The following is a 19,608-nucleotide window of genomic DNA, read 5'->3' as shown; positions in this document are numbered from 1 at the left end:
TTTGGATTTTGAAACTGGAATTTGTTTGTACATGAATACCTTTATTAATATATCGCAAACGGAGAATAAAAATTCGATGAATGAGATCTGTATACAATTTTAATTTTATCGATCCTAGATTTAAAGCCAGTTAGGTCCCTAAAAAATGTCTTTATTTTAAATAAGCCGCATCTTTGGCTCGGAATCAATACCAAAATCCTTAAAGGAAGGTCAAAACCGTTGGATCCAAGTAAACTTTTTTTTGAGTGTAACTTTGTTTTGCTATCATTCCTAAACCACTCACAGCTGACAGATTTATTCCAGTGGCAGATCATTTTATTGTTTACAAGCTACATTCACGGTTACCACTCGTGCCAAAAATAATCTACCAAAAATCTATCAAATTTATTATTTTTTTTGAAGATTTTTATCAATATTTTGCAAAATTTTATTTCTATAGAAAATTTTGTCAAAATTTTATTTCTATAGAAAATTTTGTCAAAATTTTATTTGTATAGAAATATGTATCAAAATTTTATTTCTATAGAAAATTTTGTTAAAATTTTATTTCTATAGAAAATTTTGTCAAAATTTTATTTCTATAGAAAATTTTGCCATTTCCTCTGTTGGTTAAACTACACTTGTAGGAGCCACCGTGGTAGTTGGAGAGGAATATTTTGCAAAATCTAAAACATCAAGAATACTAATTTTAGTACTTTAGAAAATTTTATCAAAATTTTATTTCTATCGCACATTTTGTCAAAATTTTATTTCTATTGAAAATTTTGTCCAAAGTTTTTCTATAGAAAATTTTGTAATTTTTTTTATACCCTCCACATCGAAATATTGCCCTAAGACCCCATAAAGTACATATATTCTGGGTCGTGGTGAAATTCTGAGTCGATCTGAACATGTCCGTCCGTCCGTCTGTTGAAATCACGCTAACTTCCGAACGAAACAAGCTATCGACTTGAAACTTAGCACAAGCAGTTGTTATTGATGTAGGTCGGATAATATTGCAAATGGTAGGTGTGGTGAAATTCTGAGTCGATCTGAGCATGTCCGTCCGTCCGTCCGTCCGTTTGTTGAAATCACGCTAACTTCCCAACGAAACAAGCTATCGACTTGAAACTTGGCACAAGCAGTTGTTATTGATGTAGGTCGGATAATATTGCAAATGGGCCATATCGGTCCACTTTTACGTATAGCCCCCATATAAACGGACCCCCAAATTTGGCTTTCAGACTCTCTAAGAGAAGCAAATTTCATCCGATCCGGCTGAAATTTGGTACATGGTGTTAGTATATGGTCTCTAACAACCATGCAAAAATTGGTCCACATCGGTCCATAATTATATATAACCCCCATATAAACCGATCCACCGATTTGGCTTTCGGAGCCTCTAAGAGAAGCAAATTTCATCCGATCCGGCTAAAATTTGATACATGGTGTTAGTACATGGTCTTTAACAACAATGCAAAAATTAGTCCACAGCGGTCCATAATTATATATAGCCCCCATATAAACCGATCCCCAGATTTGGCTTGCGGAGCCTCTAAGAGAAGAAAATTTCATCCGATCCGACTGAAATTTGGTACATGGTGTTAGTATATGGTATCTAACATCTATGCAAAAATTGGTCCACATCGGTCCATAATTATATATAGCCCCCATATAAACCGATCTCCCGATTTGGCTTGCGGAGCCTCTTGGAAGACCAAAATTCATCTGATTCAGTTGATATTTGGTATGTGGTGTTAGTATATGGCCTCAAACACCCATGCAAAAATTGGTCGAAATCGGTCCATAATTATATATAGCCCCCATATAAACCGATCCCCAGATTTGACCTCCGGAGCCCCTTGGAAGAACAAAATTCATCCGATTCGGTTGAAATTTGGTACGTGATGTTAGTATATGGTATCCAAAAACCATGCAGGAATTGGTTCATATCAGTCTATAATTATATATAACCCCCATATAAATCGATCCCCAGATTTGACCTCCGGTGCCTTTTGGAGAAGCAAAATTCATTCGATCTGGTTGAAATTTGGTACGTGATGGTAGTATATGATATTTAACAACCATGCCAAAAGTGGTCCATATCAGCAATCAAATATAGCCCCCATATAAACCGATCCCGAGATTTGATTTTGGAGCCTCTTGGTACGTTTAGAAAAAGTTTCTACGCAATCCATCCATAAGCTTCGGCCTGGCCGAACTTACGGCCGTATATACTTGTTGAGCACTCAAAATATCGATTTGATGTGTCATCTGCCGTATAGTCCTGACTTGGCACCAAGTGACTTAATTATATATAACCCCCATATAAACCGATCCACCGATTTGGCTTTCGGAGCCTCTAAGAGAAGCAAATTTCATCCGATCCGGCTAAAATTTGATACATGGTGTTAGTACATGGTCTTTAACAACAATGCAAAAATTAGTCCACAGCGGTCCATAATTATATATAGCCCCCATATAAACCGATCCCCAGATTTGGCTTGCGGAGCCTCTAAGAGAAGAAAATTTCATCCGATCCGACTGAAATTTGGTACATGGTGTTAGTATATGGTATCTAACATCTATGCAAAAATTGGTCCACATCGGTCCATAATTATATATAGCCCCCATATAAACCGATCTCCCGATTTGGCTTGCGGAGCCTCTTGGAAGACCAAAATTCATCTGATTCAGTTGATATTTGGTATGTGGTGTTAGTATATGGCCTCAAACACCCATGCAAAAATTGGTCGAAATCGGTCCATAATTATATATAGCCCCCATATAAACCGATCCCCAGATTTGACCTCCGGAGCCCCTTGGAAGAACAAAATTCATCCGATTCGGTTGAAATTTGGTACGTGATGTTAGTATATGGTATCCAAAAACCATGCAGGAATTGGTTCATATCAGTCTATAATTATATATAACCCCCATATAAATCGATCCCCAGATTTGACCTCCGGTGCCTTTTGGAGAAGCAAAATTCATTCGATCTGGTTGAAATTTGGTACGTGATGGTAGTATATGATATTTAACAACCATGCCAAAAGTGGTCCATATCAGCAATCAAATATAGCCCCCATATAAACCGATCCCGAGATTTGATTTTGGAGCCTCTTGGTACGTTTAGAAAAAGTTTCTACGCAATCCATCCATAAGCTTCGGCCTGGCCGAACTTACGGCCGTATATACTTGTTGAGCACTCAAAATATCGATTTGATGTGTCATCTGCCGTATAGTCCTGACTTGGCACCAAGTGACTTATTTTTAGTCCGTACATAAACTAATTAAATGAGAGTTCATCGTTTTTCAACGGGATCTCCTCCAAGAGGCTCGGGAAATCAATATTCAGTATGGGTAAAAAATAAATATTATTCTAAACAGTAAAGATGACCTGAGGTCTTCCTTCTCGTTCGTTCAATTTCTTTATGATCTTTGCCATTTTGGCAAACAATATACATAGGTGATATTGGCTTAGATTTAAATATCCATGTATTGCTATAGAATATCCTGTATCTATTCTGATTATCTCCAGTTTCATTTTTCATCACATCACAAAAATTAACTCAATATTTGTAATTAATTTCACCTTTCATTCCATGTAGAACCATTCCCAAATTAATCAAACTCAATCAATTATTGCTACCATATAACCCATAGAACTCACACCTTTGAAACTAACTTCTCAATGTCTATTCTATTTCCTTCAATTACGAAATGTGAATACATGCCAATTATCATATGATACTGTACGTGTTTCCTTCTTTTCCCTACAAAAAAAAAACAAAAACAACACAAAGACCCCTTCAGAGAAAGACAAACCTATGAATATTGCCAATATTCCTTTTGCCTTAGTTTGTTAAGTCTTCGTTATTTGGGATGTGAAAGGTATCTATAGCTAATGATGTCCTTCAATAGGTGTTTAATTTGTAACCAAATAGAACATTTCCTCCCCCTTTTACTGTGGCGAAAAGTCTTTGATATTGGAGAATACAACCTTGATTTCTTTTGCAATAATAATAATAGATACAGTATCCATGTAATAATTATCTTACCTCTGTGAATTTTCTCTCTTGAATTCTAGAAAAAAATAACTGAATTTTACCCTTCCCTCTTTTATGAACAAATTTAGCTTTCAAATGTACCTCTCTATATATTCTTCCTCTATCTCTAATTTCCCCCATTGAATAGTGAAATAACTGTATGCTTTATATGGTCTCACTTCGATAATTACACAAAACTAACATTAATTGACAACTACACTTGATTCTTGAGAAAAAAAACTAACAACAACAAAACAACATTTGTAATAAATTCTTTTGAAAATCTTCTATGTGACAAACTCTGCTGATAACATCATCTTACCACATCTGCCACTCAAAATCTCTTGGGTCTCTCTGTCTCTCACTATAAAAATCCTATTTCGTTCTATGGATACAAATCCACAACTCAACACTACAATCGCTCTCTTGCTCGCTCACTTACATGTCCCTACTCAAACATAAACAAACACACATGTAACCACCACCACCGCCACCCACACAGAGGTTGTGAAAAAAATGAAGCATCGTACAATGTCTTTCAATTGGATGCATTCGTTAATACAACAGCAATTTCCAATTTGAAGCAATTCCCCAAAGTCACGCAAGCTATAGATGCCATTGATGTATCCGAACGTACACTACTCTCATTGACTCAGACAATAGAGGAGATATTGGGGAATATGTTGGCAACATCTTCATTTAATTTGACCACATATCGAACTACAATTGGAGCACCAACACCCGAAAAGGATTTAGCAACATTCATAGATCAAATGCAAAGGGTTGCATTACAGGTGAGTATGGATGTATGGGTTGTATGTAGTTCAGTACGATTGATTGTATAGAAGTAATTATTTAGGTTAGTCGGTAGGTTAGGAGAATATTTTTTACGAGTAAAAACATAGTATGCTTCCGTTTTTTAATTTTTTTTTGTATTCACTTGCAAGATCTTGCAGAGATAAAATGAGTATTCCCTTTAGACGTTGGATCCTTGTGCCAGCATGGAGGTTTTTTATTCATACTACAAGGTGGCTGATATATAATGCAACCGAGTAAAACACTACTGTATTTTAATCTTAATGTTAGTGTTAAAAACCAAAAATATCGGAAATAACATCAAATTTTAGAATCAGTTTAGATTTGTTCGAATTTGCTACTTTTGGCACGAAATGTGGCCTTCAAATGGCTAACAAAGCCATTGCACGCTGCATGAAGGTGGCTCCGCGGAATCTTGGCCTATTCATTGCGAAGCGATGTTTTTTATAGAGGCAATCTTACTCTCCAAAATGGCCCAGGCAAAAGTTCAACGGATTGAGATTAGGAGATTTTGATGGCCTTTGTGGGAAAAGTCTCTTTTTTAAGCTATTCGTGGTAGATGCGATGCGATGGTGCCGAATCATATTGGAATGTCCATGGTTTTTTCGCTAAATATTTGTCTCTAGCCTTTCGTTCCCAAAAATCCCCAATTTAAATCAAAATTCCTCACAAAAATCCCCAATAAATTTTTGACAAGTTTTTATTAAAACAATAAAGGTATAATATCGGTAATAACAGGTTGGCTGATAAGTCCCCGGTCTGACACATAGATGGCGTCGCTAGTATTAAATGCATATTATTTTTATATAGTACCAACCTTCAAATGATTAGTGTCAAAATTTGACGTCTGTAAGTCAATTAGTTTGTGAGATAGAGCGTCTTTTGTGAAGCAACTTTTGTTATTGTGAAAAAAAAATAGAAAAAAGGAATTTCGTGTTTTGATAAAATACTGTTTTCTGAAGGGAAAAATACGGTGGAAGCAAAAACTTGGCTTGATAATGAGTTTCCGGACTCTGCCCCAGGGAAAGCAACAATAATTGATTGGTATGCAAAATTCAAGCGTGGTGAAATGAGCATTGAGGACGGTGAACGCAGTGGACGCCCGAAAGAGGTGGTTACCGACGAAAACATCAAAAAAAAACACAAAACGATTTTGAATGACCGTAAAATGAAGTTGATCGAGATAGCAGAGGCCTTAAAGATATCAAAGGAACGTGTTGGTCATATCATTCATCAATATTTGGATATGCGGAAGCTCTGTGCAAAATGGGTGCCGCGCGAGCTCACATTTGACCAAAAACCACAACGTGTTGATGATTCTGAGCTTTGTTTCCGGTGTTAACTCGTAATACAACCGAGTTTTTCCGTCGATATGTGACAATGGATGAAACATGGCTCCATCACTACACTCCTGAGTCCAATCGACAGTCGGCTGAGTGGACAGCGACCGGTGAACCGTCTCCGAAGCGTGGAAAGACTCAAAAGTCCACTGGCAAAGTAATGGCCTCTGTTTTTTTGGGTTCGAATGGAATAATTTTTACCGATTATCTTGAGAAGGGAAAAACTATCAACAGTCACTATTATATGGCGTTATTGGAGCGTTTTAAGGTCGAAATCGCGGCAAAACGGTCCCATATAAAGAAGAAAAAAGTGTTGTTCCACCAAGACAACGCACCGTGCCACAAGTCATTGAGAACGATGGCAAAAATTCGTGAATTTGGCTTCAAATTGCTTCCCCACCTACCGTATTTTCCAGATCTGGCCCCCAGCGACTTTTTCTTGTTCTCAGATGGTATCAAAAATGGTATCAAAATGGTATCAAAAAATTGGAAGGTTGTTATAATCGTTGTATCGCCCTTGAAGGGAACTATGTTGAATAATAAAAACGAATTTTGACAAAAAATGTGTTTTTCTTTGTTAGACCGGGGACTTATCAGCCAACCTGTTAATTTTATAATTTTAAAAGAATTATTGTCATACCAGCTTGCGAGCTCCAATAAGATCAAGATTTCGAAACACAACACTGGGAGACCAGTGATTATCTGTCAAATGTTCGAAAAATTAAAATTGGAGTTCGGTCACAATAAAAATGGACCGGTAAATAAATATGAAGATGAACCATCTTTATTATTTCTATATTTATGGGCTATATTGTCCAAATCAGTGATGAACACTGATGAATACATGACAATTATCATTAGGTCCGAATCCTCACGGAATGATTTCACAAGGTCTTAACCTAGCTGATTAAAATTATAAATTATAACTTGGGCCCCCAAAATAAAATCCTGTGTCCGTTTCGAGTCCAAATGCAGAATTTCATGAAAAACTGATTTATTATACTGAACAGATTTCGAAAAAATCCCCACAAAAACCCCCACATTTATGGAAATCTCCAAGTGTCCAACTCAAGATTTTCGTCCCCATCGACTAAAAATATCCCAAATTTGCGGAAAATCCCCAATACTGGCAACACTGCTTCCCAGGGCTTTAATACTGCCTTTAGGGCATATTCCCCTTAATATTGGGCATTTGTCTTGATATGACGTTCGATGACTTCGGGCTGGGAGCGACCATCGGTCGTTACAGCAGCCCCACCAATTGGCCGGTCAGTGATAAACTATACAGCGCCAGTGTGGACGACACACAGTGGGAAAACATATAGAACTGCCTTTAGAACTGCGGCAGAATGCCTCGCAGTACATACCTGGATCACCTTTATATGGAGTCCAAGAACATCAATGTGTGTAACACAAGGACATGTTGTCAAAGCAGTAACTCCTTGTTTGCTATAGCATTAGACATCCAACTCAACATCTTGTGGATAGGCAACCACCAACCAGAATGTAAGGATTGATCTTCATCTTCTAGAGCGTAGGATGTAGCGTTACAAAAGAGAGCCTCTAGATCAGGCAGAGAGGTCGGAACAGTTTTCATGAGGATACTGTAGCGGAAGCAGTGAAAAAGTGCAAGATTAATCCTGTTCTCGGAACTCGACCACTGCCCATAGCACCGGAGGAAAGAAACCTCCCGCGGCAGACCAGGGTAGTTTTGGGCCAAGACAGGTGCAGCCGCCACAATTCTTACCTTTCGATGAGTGACAGCAGCGTAGCTAACTCATCTATAATCAAGGGCCAAACATTCCCGAATCACCCTGGACACATCCCATCCTTGTCGCAGAGTACCTTAATCTGGATACAAATTTATGTACCAAAGCGTAAAACAGAAATGGATGAAATCATATAAAAAAATGTTACAACAACCATCGGCGGTGCTTGAGTTCAGGTGGCCAATCGAAGGTGAATATTTATTTTCTACTTACCTCTTTGGCAAGTAAACGCGATCAGTTTGTTTGTTTACAAACTGCAAACAAATTCGGTAACTGGTCACTTTCTTGCAAGCGACGACTTCTACAAATAGCTAAGAATCCTTTTCACCATAGGTAAACATGACCGAAAAGAGAACCAGGGATATACTGAAAGTAGACCGATGAGTACACTCGCACAGAGATCACTCTGGTACTACAAATGGTCCGAACAGGCCGCAAACACTGTAGGGAAACCCAAAGAAGCGAAGGATACGGGCGCATGGAATGGTGCAGAAGCAGGAAAGGGCCGCCAACACTATAGGGAAATTCAAAGGTGATAAAGACAATGATCAGTGCTTGCTAACGGAGTATTTATAATCCTTTTCGCCATAGGTAAACCTGACCGAAAGGAGAACCAGGGATATACTGAAAGTAGGCGATGAGTACACTCGCACAGAGATCACGCTGGTACTACAAATGGTCCGAAGGGGCCGCAAATACTGTAGGGAAACCCAAAGAAGAGTAGGATACGGGTGCATGGGATGGTGCAGAACCAGAAAAGGGGCCGCCAAATCTATAGGGAAAATTTAAGGTGATAGGGACAATGATCAGTGTTTGCTAACGGAGCGTTTGCAATTAAGGGCACCAGGGAGCTACAGTAGAAGAGTATAACGCCTAAAGCTAAGGCCGCGAGTTTCTGACTGGGTACCGATAATTAAGGGCTCTATTATTTCAAACGGGAACAGTGATTGTTAGTATATGAAATTATGCAACGATTTATCTCCTCTCAGCAATTCTGTAGACTTTCTCAAGATTACGAAGATTTTCGAAGTTGGTTCACTGATAGTGATACAAGCCGCCTAGACTAGTCTATAAATATGATGATTTTTGTGCTATGTTTGTGGTACGTTAACTGTCCAGATCGAGGAACTGGGGTTAGATGCGTTTAGAGTAATCTTGTGTAGAGACGGATAGGTTTAGCGAGGCAAACAAAAATGCGACGCTTTTCATTTGGCCTTCGATTACAAATGAGACACACGACAGCTACGCGGTTATCAATTCCTGATATATTGAAGTTGTGGGGGGCTGCACTTGCCGACTAATATTAACCTGGTTGTATTTGGAAGTCCTCTTTCCTCCGGTGCTTTGGGCGATAGACTCCGAGAACTGGATTAACTTTGTAGTTTCTCACCGCTTCCGCTACAATATCCTTATGAATCCCTTTCAGACCTCTCCAGTAGGCTGCCTCTAATAGAGGCTCAAGTTAGTATCGCTGACAATGGTCTTGGGGTAAATCCTGCAAAGACAGAACCAGAAAATGAAGCCGCCGATTTTAGCCGTCGCCGACCCGTTTTTAGCAGTCGACGCCGCCGCCGAATATGTCATCTCGACTCTAATTTAGCCACCAAGTAATCTGAAATATTGATTTATATAAGAAAAATTTAATAATATTTGTTATAGTTTTTGCAAAATTTTGAACTTTCAATCAATTATCAAGTTTTACAAAAATTTAGCTCAAAAAATTTGAATGAAATGTAAATTTGATTGTAAGATTGGTTGTACAACTAATCTCATTACAATTCGGATAAATTCAAATTGATTTTATAATAGATAATTTTGGGACGCCGAACAGACAATTTTTTATCGGCTTAGCCGTCAATCCGCCGCCGCCGGAGGCAAAAATTTAGTGTTAGCCGCCGCCGACAAAAATGGGTCAGCTTCATTCTCTGGACAGAACTAGTCATGCACGGCAAAGATCGCAAAACTCCCACGGTTAGGCCCATTTCCTTATGGGGTATTGAAATTCCCTTTGGTGAGTGTGCAAAATACCTTGGCGTTATTTTGGACAGGAAGCTGAACTTTAAGCTTAATATTGAAGAAAGGGCGAGGAAAGCAACGGTAGCTTTGTACTCGTGCAAAATGGCAATAGGAAAAAAGTGGGGCCTAAAACCATTGTGCAGTGGCTATACACGGCAGTGGTTACACCTATAATGCTATATAATGTTGCAATCTGGTGGCCGGCACTTCACCAGCCGTCAAATTTAGACAAAGTTCAGCATATGGCGTGCTTGTGTATCTCAGGCGCATTCTGCAGGATAGGAACAAATTCCCTTAATGTCATGCTGCATCTATTGCCTTTAGACATTTTGGCCAAACAGTCAGCTGCAACAACGGCTGTGCGGTTGCGCGAGCTATCGCTGTGGTCAGAAAAAAGTTACGGTCACAGTTCGGTCCTCAAAATAATGCCAGATGTGCCTAACGTAGTGGATTATAATTTGGCGACACCACTTTTCGACAAAAAGTTTGAAACTCTAATTCCCAACAGTGAGGCGTGGTGCACACAGGCCCCGGGGAATAAACGATATATAGATTTCTACACTGATGGCTCCAAATTGGATGGACAAGTGGGGTTCGGAGTATATTCTAATGATCTGGAACTTCGAATAGCGAAAAGATTACCTAATCACTGTAGTGTTTTTCAGGCTGAAATATTAGCAATAAGAGAGGTGGCGAATTTGCTGAGAAGTAATGTTCCAAAAAATGTTGGCATTAATATATACTCAGACAGTCAACCTGCAATAAAATCCTTGGACTCTGTGTTCCTTAACTCGAAAACCGCCATCGACTGCCGCAAATCTCTCAATGAGATGGCTAAGCAGCACAATATTCACCTAATATAGGTGCCTGGCCATAGGAACATACCGGGGAACTGCGAAGCGGATGAGTTGGCGAAGCTAGGGACTACCTTACATATTCCAGGGGAACTAGAATCTGTTGGTATGCCTCTGGCTACCTGCAAGCTCTTACTGCGTGAGAAGGCTGTTATGATGGCAAATGTTCGATGGGAGAATTGCAAGGGTTGTAAGGACACCAAGCAAATATGGCCCCATTTAAACTTAAACCGCACACTAGATATGCTAGAGTTCTCGAGACGTCAGATATCACTCCTGATATCTGCTATCAGGGTCGCTGCCTGATAGGCGATTTTGCAAAAACTATTGGCGCGAAGTATAATGACTATTGTATGAGCTGCCATTATGCGGAGGAAAAGGAATCAATTAAACACCTCTTGTGTGAGTGTCCTGCATTTTGTGTAGGTTATGTGGCAACCCGATGTATCAGGCTCACTTAGACTATTCAGTCCATTGTGATAGGTTAGGTTAGGTTATGTGGCAGCCCGATTTTGTGTAAGGCGTAAGGAAATTTTAGGGCGATGATTGACTATCCACTGATTTAGATGGTTTCTTCGATCACAATTTTGGAGATACTCCTTTAACCACGTGTAATTTATATATGCATTGAGAGTATCTTTGTCTCCACATAAAGACGATGTAGGGAATTGATACCTAGACGCCCGGTTGTTGTTCTGATGACAGCGTTCTGGTAGCTATAAACGTTATTCCTCTACGTGTCACTTGTCTGAGGTGTTAAGGTTTTTTGTCCGCAACCAATATTTTTGCTGTCTATGTAGTGAATTGGTCTAATAGTGACGATTTGGTGGCAGAGGAGGTACCTCATTATTGACTTTAACATGAGTCTCAGTAACATGCTCTCACTATAGATTAAATTAGTCTAAAAATCTAAGCAACTTCTTCGTACCTAATGTAAGACTTCTTTGGGTAAATTCCCACCTACCCAGTAGCCCAAAAATGAATTGAAACTAGAACTCTGATACATTATCCAAATGTGACCAGATGTACTCAACAGAATTTTAAAATTAACAGCACTCACAATTAAACCATCAACGGAAACATCTAAGCCAATCCAATGGACATCAAATATGTATCCTATATTGAACAATGTTTGACATTTAATTGGTCTTGCAAAACCTTCTTGGTAGAAAAAAAGAAACAGAATGTAATGGTAACACACAACAACCCATACGAACTCGACTCGAGTAACCAACACTAGCTTCACAACAAAATCGAAAATTTTCCATATCCATTATGGATCCTATAGTCATATGCGAAGGAGGCCTTTGGAATATCACTATCAGCATCTTAAAGCCATGGACACTTGGGAATGGTTGTTATTATTACATGGTCACAAAATGCTATGAAATTCTATCCTAGCATTGTAAACATACCAAATGTACAATGTCTCTACACATCGTATCAAATGGTAATAGCATGTCCTCGTACCATACGCATTTCTCACAATAACTTGAATGGTCACAATATCGAATTGCTAACTCGTTTTTTTTTTAACATTTGTGAGTGGCTGGATGTTGACAAGTTGGAAATGTTTTAAAGTAGCTCAAGAAAATATGCAATTTTTTTTCATCGCGTTGCATCTCTTGTCATTCTCCATTTGTACAATCCTGTCCATAGGGAAATTCATATGTTATGGCATAAGGCCTTTATTTGCAGAATCTAATATAATCAGATCATTCATGACGTAGGAGAAACCGTGGTACAGTAATTAGCACACCTGCCTAGATACTGAAGCTCGTGAGTCTTATCTCAACCTCTTCAGAAAATCTTCTTTTCTCACCAATGTTAGTAATTGTTAAAGCCTTCAGAGGCTTTTTAGTGCTGTCGCGCGTATCGCTCCATTCGGATTTGGTTATAAGAGTCTCCCTGGTCCTGATGTTGGACGTATTAATACCAGAGGTGGATTATATCCCCTCAGTAACACTGGTGACATATCTGAGTGTGCTGACGCTTCTCTTCGTGGTTTTGCCACAATGTAAAACGCCTTTCCGACTCGGCTTTTAGAAGGAGGTCACTTGACAATGAGCCATACACAGAATCGAATAGCACTCATTGATAAAGGAGATGTTCACTGCTTGTCAATAACCCTACCTTTGATCTTCTTCACTGTGCTACATTCATTTTAGAGACCTAAATAAGGCCACAGCCGATCGCTAGTGGAGTTTCCTAGAAGAGACCTACCTTGGGAATAGGGGACGAACATGGTCCAACTTAAGCTGCTGATTCTTGAATGAGGGCAAAGGGTCATGGATTCAATAAGAGTTTTGACTGAATACCAAAAGTTTTTCAGCGGAGGATTATTTCCACAAAGTAATGCTGGTGACATTTCTGAGTGTTTTGAAGCTTCTCTATATGGCAATGAGAAACACCGGCTATTAGAAGGAACCTTGGTGTAGTTTCCTAGATGAGACCTATTATGGAAACAGAGGACGAATGTAAAGCGATTCGTCGAACTTAAAGGGTGATACGGTCAACATTTGGTCAAGGGAAAACGCGTGTAAATCGGTGAAATCGTTTATTTAAAAAATCAAATTAAATTTCTTTTTCAAGTTCAATTAGTATAAAATTCAGGAAAAACAGCCACCTTGTCCACCTTCTTCGCCGTAGAAAGCCAGATTGCCTTGAGTATTTCTCAATTGGGCGGAGCTCTGGCGTGTTGGGAGGGTTCTTGTCCTTGGGAACCACCTGTACGTTGTTGGCGGCGTACCACTCCATGGCCTTTTTACCGTAATGGCAAGATGCCAAATCCGGCCAAAACAGTACGGAACAACCGTGTTTCTTCAGGAAAGGCAGCAGACGTTTATTCAAACAATCTTTCACGTAAATTTCTTGGTTGACAGTCCCGGAAGCTCTGAAAATGCTGCTTTTCAAGCCACAGGTACAGATGGCTTGCCAAACCAGATATTTCTTTGCGAACATTGACAGTTTTATGTGCTTGAAAATATCTGCTACCTGCTGTATAAAACTCATGTCCCGGAAGCTGCTTGTAGTCGGCTTTGACGTAGGTTTCGTCGTCCATTACCACGCAGTCAAACTTCGTCAGCATCGTCGGGTACAGCCTCCGGGATCGCGCTTTGGCCGTCGTATTTTGTTTATCATCGCGATTTGGAGTCACTACCTTCTTGTAAGTCGATAGTCCGGCTCGGTTTTAGGCTCGATGCACGGTTGTAGACGATACACCAAGCTTATTTGCGGCATCTCGGAGAGAGAGGTTAGGGTTTCGCTTGAAACAACCGGCAACTCTCTTTGTCGTCTCAGCGGCTTCCGGTTTTCGATTTCCCCCCGATCCAGACTTCCTGGCTGTCGACAAACGTTCCCCAAACACTTTAATTACATTTGTAACGGTTGATTTGACAACTTTTAGCGATTTTGTCAGCTTTGCGTGCGAGTAGCTCGGATTTTCGCGATGCGCGAGCAAAATTTTGATACGCTGCTCTTCTTGCTTGGACGGCATTTTGACAACTGAAGAGTGAATTCCAAAATCAAAATAGAAACAACATTCTGCACACACACCTTCAAAATGAGGGGTGTTCAGGTTTTTTAAATGCAAACTTGTAAGAAATACGTCAAGTTTATATTGACCAAATTATGACCGTATCACCCTTTAAGCTGCTAATACTTGAGAGTAATTCCTCTTCATACGCCAGGCAATGGTTCGAGTAAGGGGTGAAATGCACTAATTCACTTGAGACGCTACTTATACCGAACTACTGTAGGTACCAACTATCAATGTAGATTCCACATCCTCATGCTATTCTCTTGAGATTATAGAAAATAAGTCTAAACCGATGGATACGAATCTTTGGCTCTTAATTTGCATAGGCAGATTTCAAATTTGGAGATAAAATATTCAAGCAGCGTAGATTTAAACAAGGAGTCCCCAGGGCGCGGTGACATTACCTGTGGCCATCATCACCATTCCGTCAATAAATTACCCGTACATTATCCCAAGGCGCGGTGAAATTACCTGTGGTCATCATCACCATTCCGTCAATAAATTACCCGTAAATTCACGGGGTAATATTCTATAGTCTTTTTTAAAGTCACTTTCTAACATAACTTGGAGAGAAGACCTAGAAATCTGATGCAACTTCAGTGTAGACACAACAGACAATCGACTCATAGAGTCGATAGTAATACCTCTTGGTTTGTCTCTTCAGTAACCCTCTTATCAGCATCTGGTGAATAAGCAACCAACTCCCTGGAGACTAAGGGTCGATCTTCAATATCTAGGAAACCTCTAGATCAGAAAGTATGCAGGACATGCCTGAACAAGACTATTAGCCATTTTGTTGACAGAGGGTATGACCAACTACGATAATGCATGTGCAGACGTTTTAACTGCTAGTTATCCGGAGCTGCTAGTGAACTTGGAGAACCTGTTGAGGTAACGTGGGCCGAGGATGATGGGCACGGAAGACAACTAAAGCGAGTGGATACCAATGCAACGATCGGAAGAACGACGAAAAAACTGTGGGGTGACCTAGACAAGAAAAAGTCTGGAGAACTTCTCAAGGATAGTAGGACGACAGTCAAGAGGGAATAATGAGCCGGCAACTAGAACAGAGAGCACATCAGTGCCGAATAGGGGCAACAGAAGATGGTGCATGTAGGGCGCGTTCTAAGGATGATAAGTAGTGTCATTGTCACTGCCTGCCTTTACTAGACAAAGACTTAACAATTTCGGTTACGACCTCAAGATCTAGTAAATAATCAACCACCTCCAAGGAAACTAAGGGTCGATCTTCAATACCACTTAAGGGAACCACTAGATCAGAAGTATGAACAGACAACTTTTAGGTGACACATACAGGAAAAAGTAGTCCCTCATACTTTTTCCTGTAGGAGAGTAGGACGACTGTCCTGTAGGAGAGTAGGACGACTGTCGGAATTCAAGGAGAGTAGGACGACTGTCGGAATAATGACCGGGCCGGACCGGGAATAATGACCGGGCACCTAGAATTGAAAGCACACCTTTGCCGAATAGTAGCAATAGAGGATGCTGCATATTTGAGGATAATGAGACCTTGGAGCATTACCATTGTCACTGACCTCCCTTTACGAGACAAAGAGTTAACCACCTCGCTTACGACCTAAACGTCTGGTAAATAAGCAAAAACCTCCCAGGAAACTAAGGATCGACGTCCAATATCTTGGGAAGCTCTAAATCAGGAAGCATACTGGACATGCATGGACAGGACTATTAGCCATTTGGTAGGGCTAGGGTGCAGATGCTATAACTGCATAATGGACCAATGTGAGGAAATACTATGGGATGATCCCGACAAAAAAAGTCTGTAACTGCTACTTATCCGGAGCCGATACCAGGTCACTGGATACATAATGGACCAATGTGAGGAAATACTATGGGATGATCCCGACAAAAAAAGTCTGCTGAACTACTCAAGGAGAGTGGAGGCACAGTCAGAAGAACCGTGGGAATGATGGCCGGTGTTCTGTACCGAACAGCAGAGGATAGTCCATGTAGAGCAGATGACGAAAATACTAAGGTCTGCTGAACTACTCAAGGAGAGTGGAGGCACAGTCAGAATAACCGTGGGAATGATGGACGGTGTTCTGTACCGAACAGCAGAGGATGGTGCATGAAGAGCGAATGACGAAAATACTAAGGTTTGACCTTGAAACATTGTCACTGCCCCGCGTTTACCAGGAAAAGAGTTAACCATCTCGGTGAAGAGGTGAATTGTGAAACTGGTAACAAATTAGGGAACTCGTTAGAGTTCCTCTAAGAAAAGAAGGAGACACATAAAGCGATATGGTCCAAGGCTACGGTCGGAAGGATAACAAAACTACCTAGACAAAGGAAAAGTCTGTAAAAATTCTCAAGGTAACTAGGACGACTGTCAGGAGGGAATATTAATCGGATACCAAGAATTGAGAGCATAACTGTGACGAATAGGAGCAGCAGATGATGTTGGATTTATGACGTATTTTGTCACTGCCCTGCCTTTAATAGGAAAAGAAAGAGTTAACCATCTCGGTGAAGAGGTGATTCAGAACCTGTCCTTATTTGGAAACAGGCTCTGGAAACAAGTTAGGGTAATCGTTAGAGACACAGAGTTCTTGCAATAAAAGAAGGCGACCCATAAAGCGATGTAGACCAATGCAATAGTCGGAAGGATGACGAAAATACTATGCGGGCACCTAGACTACTCAAGGAGAGTAGGACAAAAATCAGGAGAGTCGTGGAAATAATAGTCGGTCACCTAGAATTGAGAGCACTACTGTATCGAATAGGAGCAGCAGAAGATGGTGCATGTAAAGCGTGTTTTGAGGATAATAAGACCTTGGAACATTACCATTGTCTCTGTCCTCCCTTTTACTAGCCAAAGAGATAACCATCTGGTAAATAAGCAACTACCTCCCAGGAAATTAAGGGTCGATCTTCAATACCTTGGTCTTAAATAAACTTCTAGAACAGGAAGCATACTGGACATGCATGAATAGGACCATTTTTTTGGTATAAGTTTTTTTTTTGGATCAATGGACATGGGAAACACATAAAGGAATGTGGACTTATCGTACTAAGGGGTGACCCAAACAAGAAAAAATCTGGAAAACTATCCAAGGAAAACAGAACGGCAGTCAGGAGAGTCGTGGGAATAATGGCCGGCCACCTAGAATTGAGAGCACCACTGTGCCGAATAGGAGCAGCAGAGGATGGTGCATGTAGAGCGTGTTTTGAGGATGATGAAACCTTGGAATACTACCATTGTCACTTCCTTGCTTTTACCATCTTAGTGAAGAGGTGATTTGGCCTCTTCTTGGACCAACCAACCTGGAAACAGGGTCTAGGGAACTCGTTAGGGACACAGAATTCATGGACTAAAAGAAGCAGACACATATACGATGTGGACCAAGCTTAGGTTAGGTTAGGTGGCAGCCCGATGTATCAGGCTCACTTAGACTATTCAGTCCATAGTGATACCACATTGGTGAACTTCTCTCTTATCACTGAGTGCTGCCCGATTCCATGTTAAGCTCAATGACAAGGGACCTCCTTTTTATAGCCGGGTCAGAACGGCGTTCCACATTGCAGTGAAACCACTTAGAGAAGCTTCGAAACCCTCAGTAATGCTGGTGACATTCACCAGCATTACTGAGGTGGGATAATCCACCGCTGAAAAACTTTTTGGTGTTCGGTCGAAGCAGGAATCTAACCCACGACGAGGCGGGCATGCTAACCATTGCACCACGGTGGCTCCCTGTGGACCAATGATGAAAATAAAATTGGGTGACCCAGACTAGCAAAAGTCTGGAGAAATACTCAAGGAAAGTAGGACGAAAGTCTGCAGGACCGTGGGAATAATGACAGGACATCAAGAATTAAGAGTCGAATAGAAGCAGCAAAGCATATCGGATGTAGGGCGTGTTTTGTCGATACCCTGTCTATATTAGGCAAAGAGTGAAGAGGTGATTCAAGACCTGGACTTGCTTGGAAACAGGGACTGGAAACAAATTTGGGATCTCGTTAGAAAAACAGAATTCCTGGAGTAAAAGAAGGATGCGATGGAAAGAAGAAGTGAGCGCGCACAACAAACCAAATATTGACCCCAGCGTATGTCAATCGACATGAGACTAGACAACCTGAATTCTCTTTTCAACCTAACCTTGACGAACCTTGAATCAGGGTACTGGAGCTAGATAATATTAAGAGAACCGAATCATGTATGTAGAATATTTCAAGCAAAATAACTTTCCATTTCGCAATATACAAAAGACTATTAGTCTTGAAAACAGCTGATCCCATACAATCCGTTGATTTATTCTTCATTTAAGTTTTGTACTAATCGGAAAATGAGAAAGCGACCATCGTTAAGGCCACAAAATGTTGGCCTCCATAGCCAAATTATCTCAACTGGATTGATGATATGGTTTTCTTTGTTTTTCTACATTGCTATACCAACCTCCGCCCACATATGTTTGTTTGCTATAACTTGAAACCATTTATCCTGCAGATACAAGACGTGGCAACATCCTCACGTATGACAACACTTGGCAGTCGTTCGAAACGTTTACAAGCTTCCATTCTACAACCATTGGAACAATTGCAAAATGAAATACTTTATCATTTGACAGCATTGGAATTGCAAAGGGACCCCTGGGCCAAACAGGTCAATCAGACTTTAAATCATTTGCGCAACATACAAGAGTACTTGGAGAAAACAGCCGGCGAGATATGTGACAATCAGACACGTATCTATACGGAAAGGTAATCATCATATATGGTTCATTTCGTTTTGTTCCATCATTGCGAGGTAATCATTTCCATTTAACTTTTGTTCGCTTACAGACTGAAAAATTATTTGACCAGCAGTAAGGCCACCATGTCCTCACAATTGGGTGATACAACAGCCAAATGTCGTCCATTTTTTGATATCTTTGATGCGAATCGCATATTTTTCTGTCGAAATATGATTGATTTCGTTAATGCCTTATGGTTTTTCACATTTCTCACTTTGTTATTGTGGTCCATTGCCACTCCGGTTGGTTTAAATCTCATTACAGTCCAAAGAAAATTGACGAGCTTAAAGAGAGTACGTTTGCGAGCTGCCCAAAGGGGTGACAGAGGTCGTAAACGAGATCGTGGCTCAGTTTCGCCAAGAGATCGAAGTACAAGTAGTACGGGACGAGTCAGGCCAGTACTGTAAGAAAAATAAATTAAGGTAACTTTACGAAATCTTAAACTAATTCCAAATTCTTCTTGCTGCCCTTGTAATAA

At 40.3% G+C, this 19,608-nt stretch overlaps 1 protein-coding gene across 4 annotated transcripts in view; it reads left to right on the top strand.

The window, feature by feature from the left end:
* prom (prominin) overlaps positions 1-19,608 on the top strand; it is a 101,552-nt gene that overhangs the window by 61,627 nt on the left and 20,317 nt on the right. For all 4 annotated transcript variants that reach the window (XM_075311073.1, XM_075311072.1, XM_075311070.1 and 1 more), the window contains exons 10-12: positions 4,531-4,822; positions 18,845-19,098; positions 19,180-19,533. In XM_075311073.1, coding sequence (XP_075167188.1) covers positions 4,531-4,822; positions 18,845-19,098; positions 19,180-19,533 — 900 coding nt within the window. The remainder of the gene's footprint in view (positions 1-4,530; positions 4,823-18,844; positions 19,099-19,179; positions 19,534-19,608) is intronic.

The sequence above is a fragment of the Haematobia irritans genome, chromosome 5, assembly GCF_050003625.1.
Source record: "Haematobia irritans isolate KBUSLIRL chromosome 5, ASM5000362v1, whole genome shotgun sequence".
In the NCBI taxonomy this organism is placed as follows: domain Eukaryota; kingdom Metazoa; phylum Arthropoda; class Insecta; order Diptera; family Muscidae; genus Haematobia; species Haematobia irritans.
The sequence above is the reverse complement of the archived record's forward strand: the minus strand, read 5'-3'. Positions and strand labels throughout refer to the sequence as shown.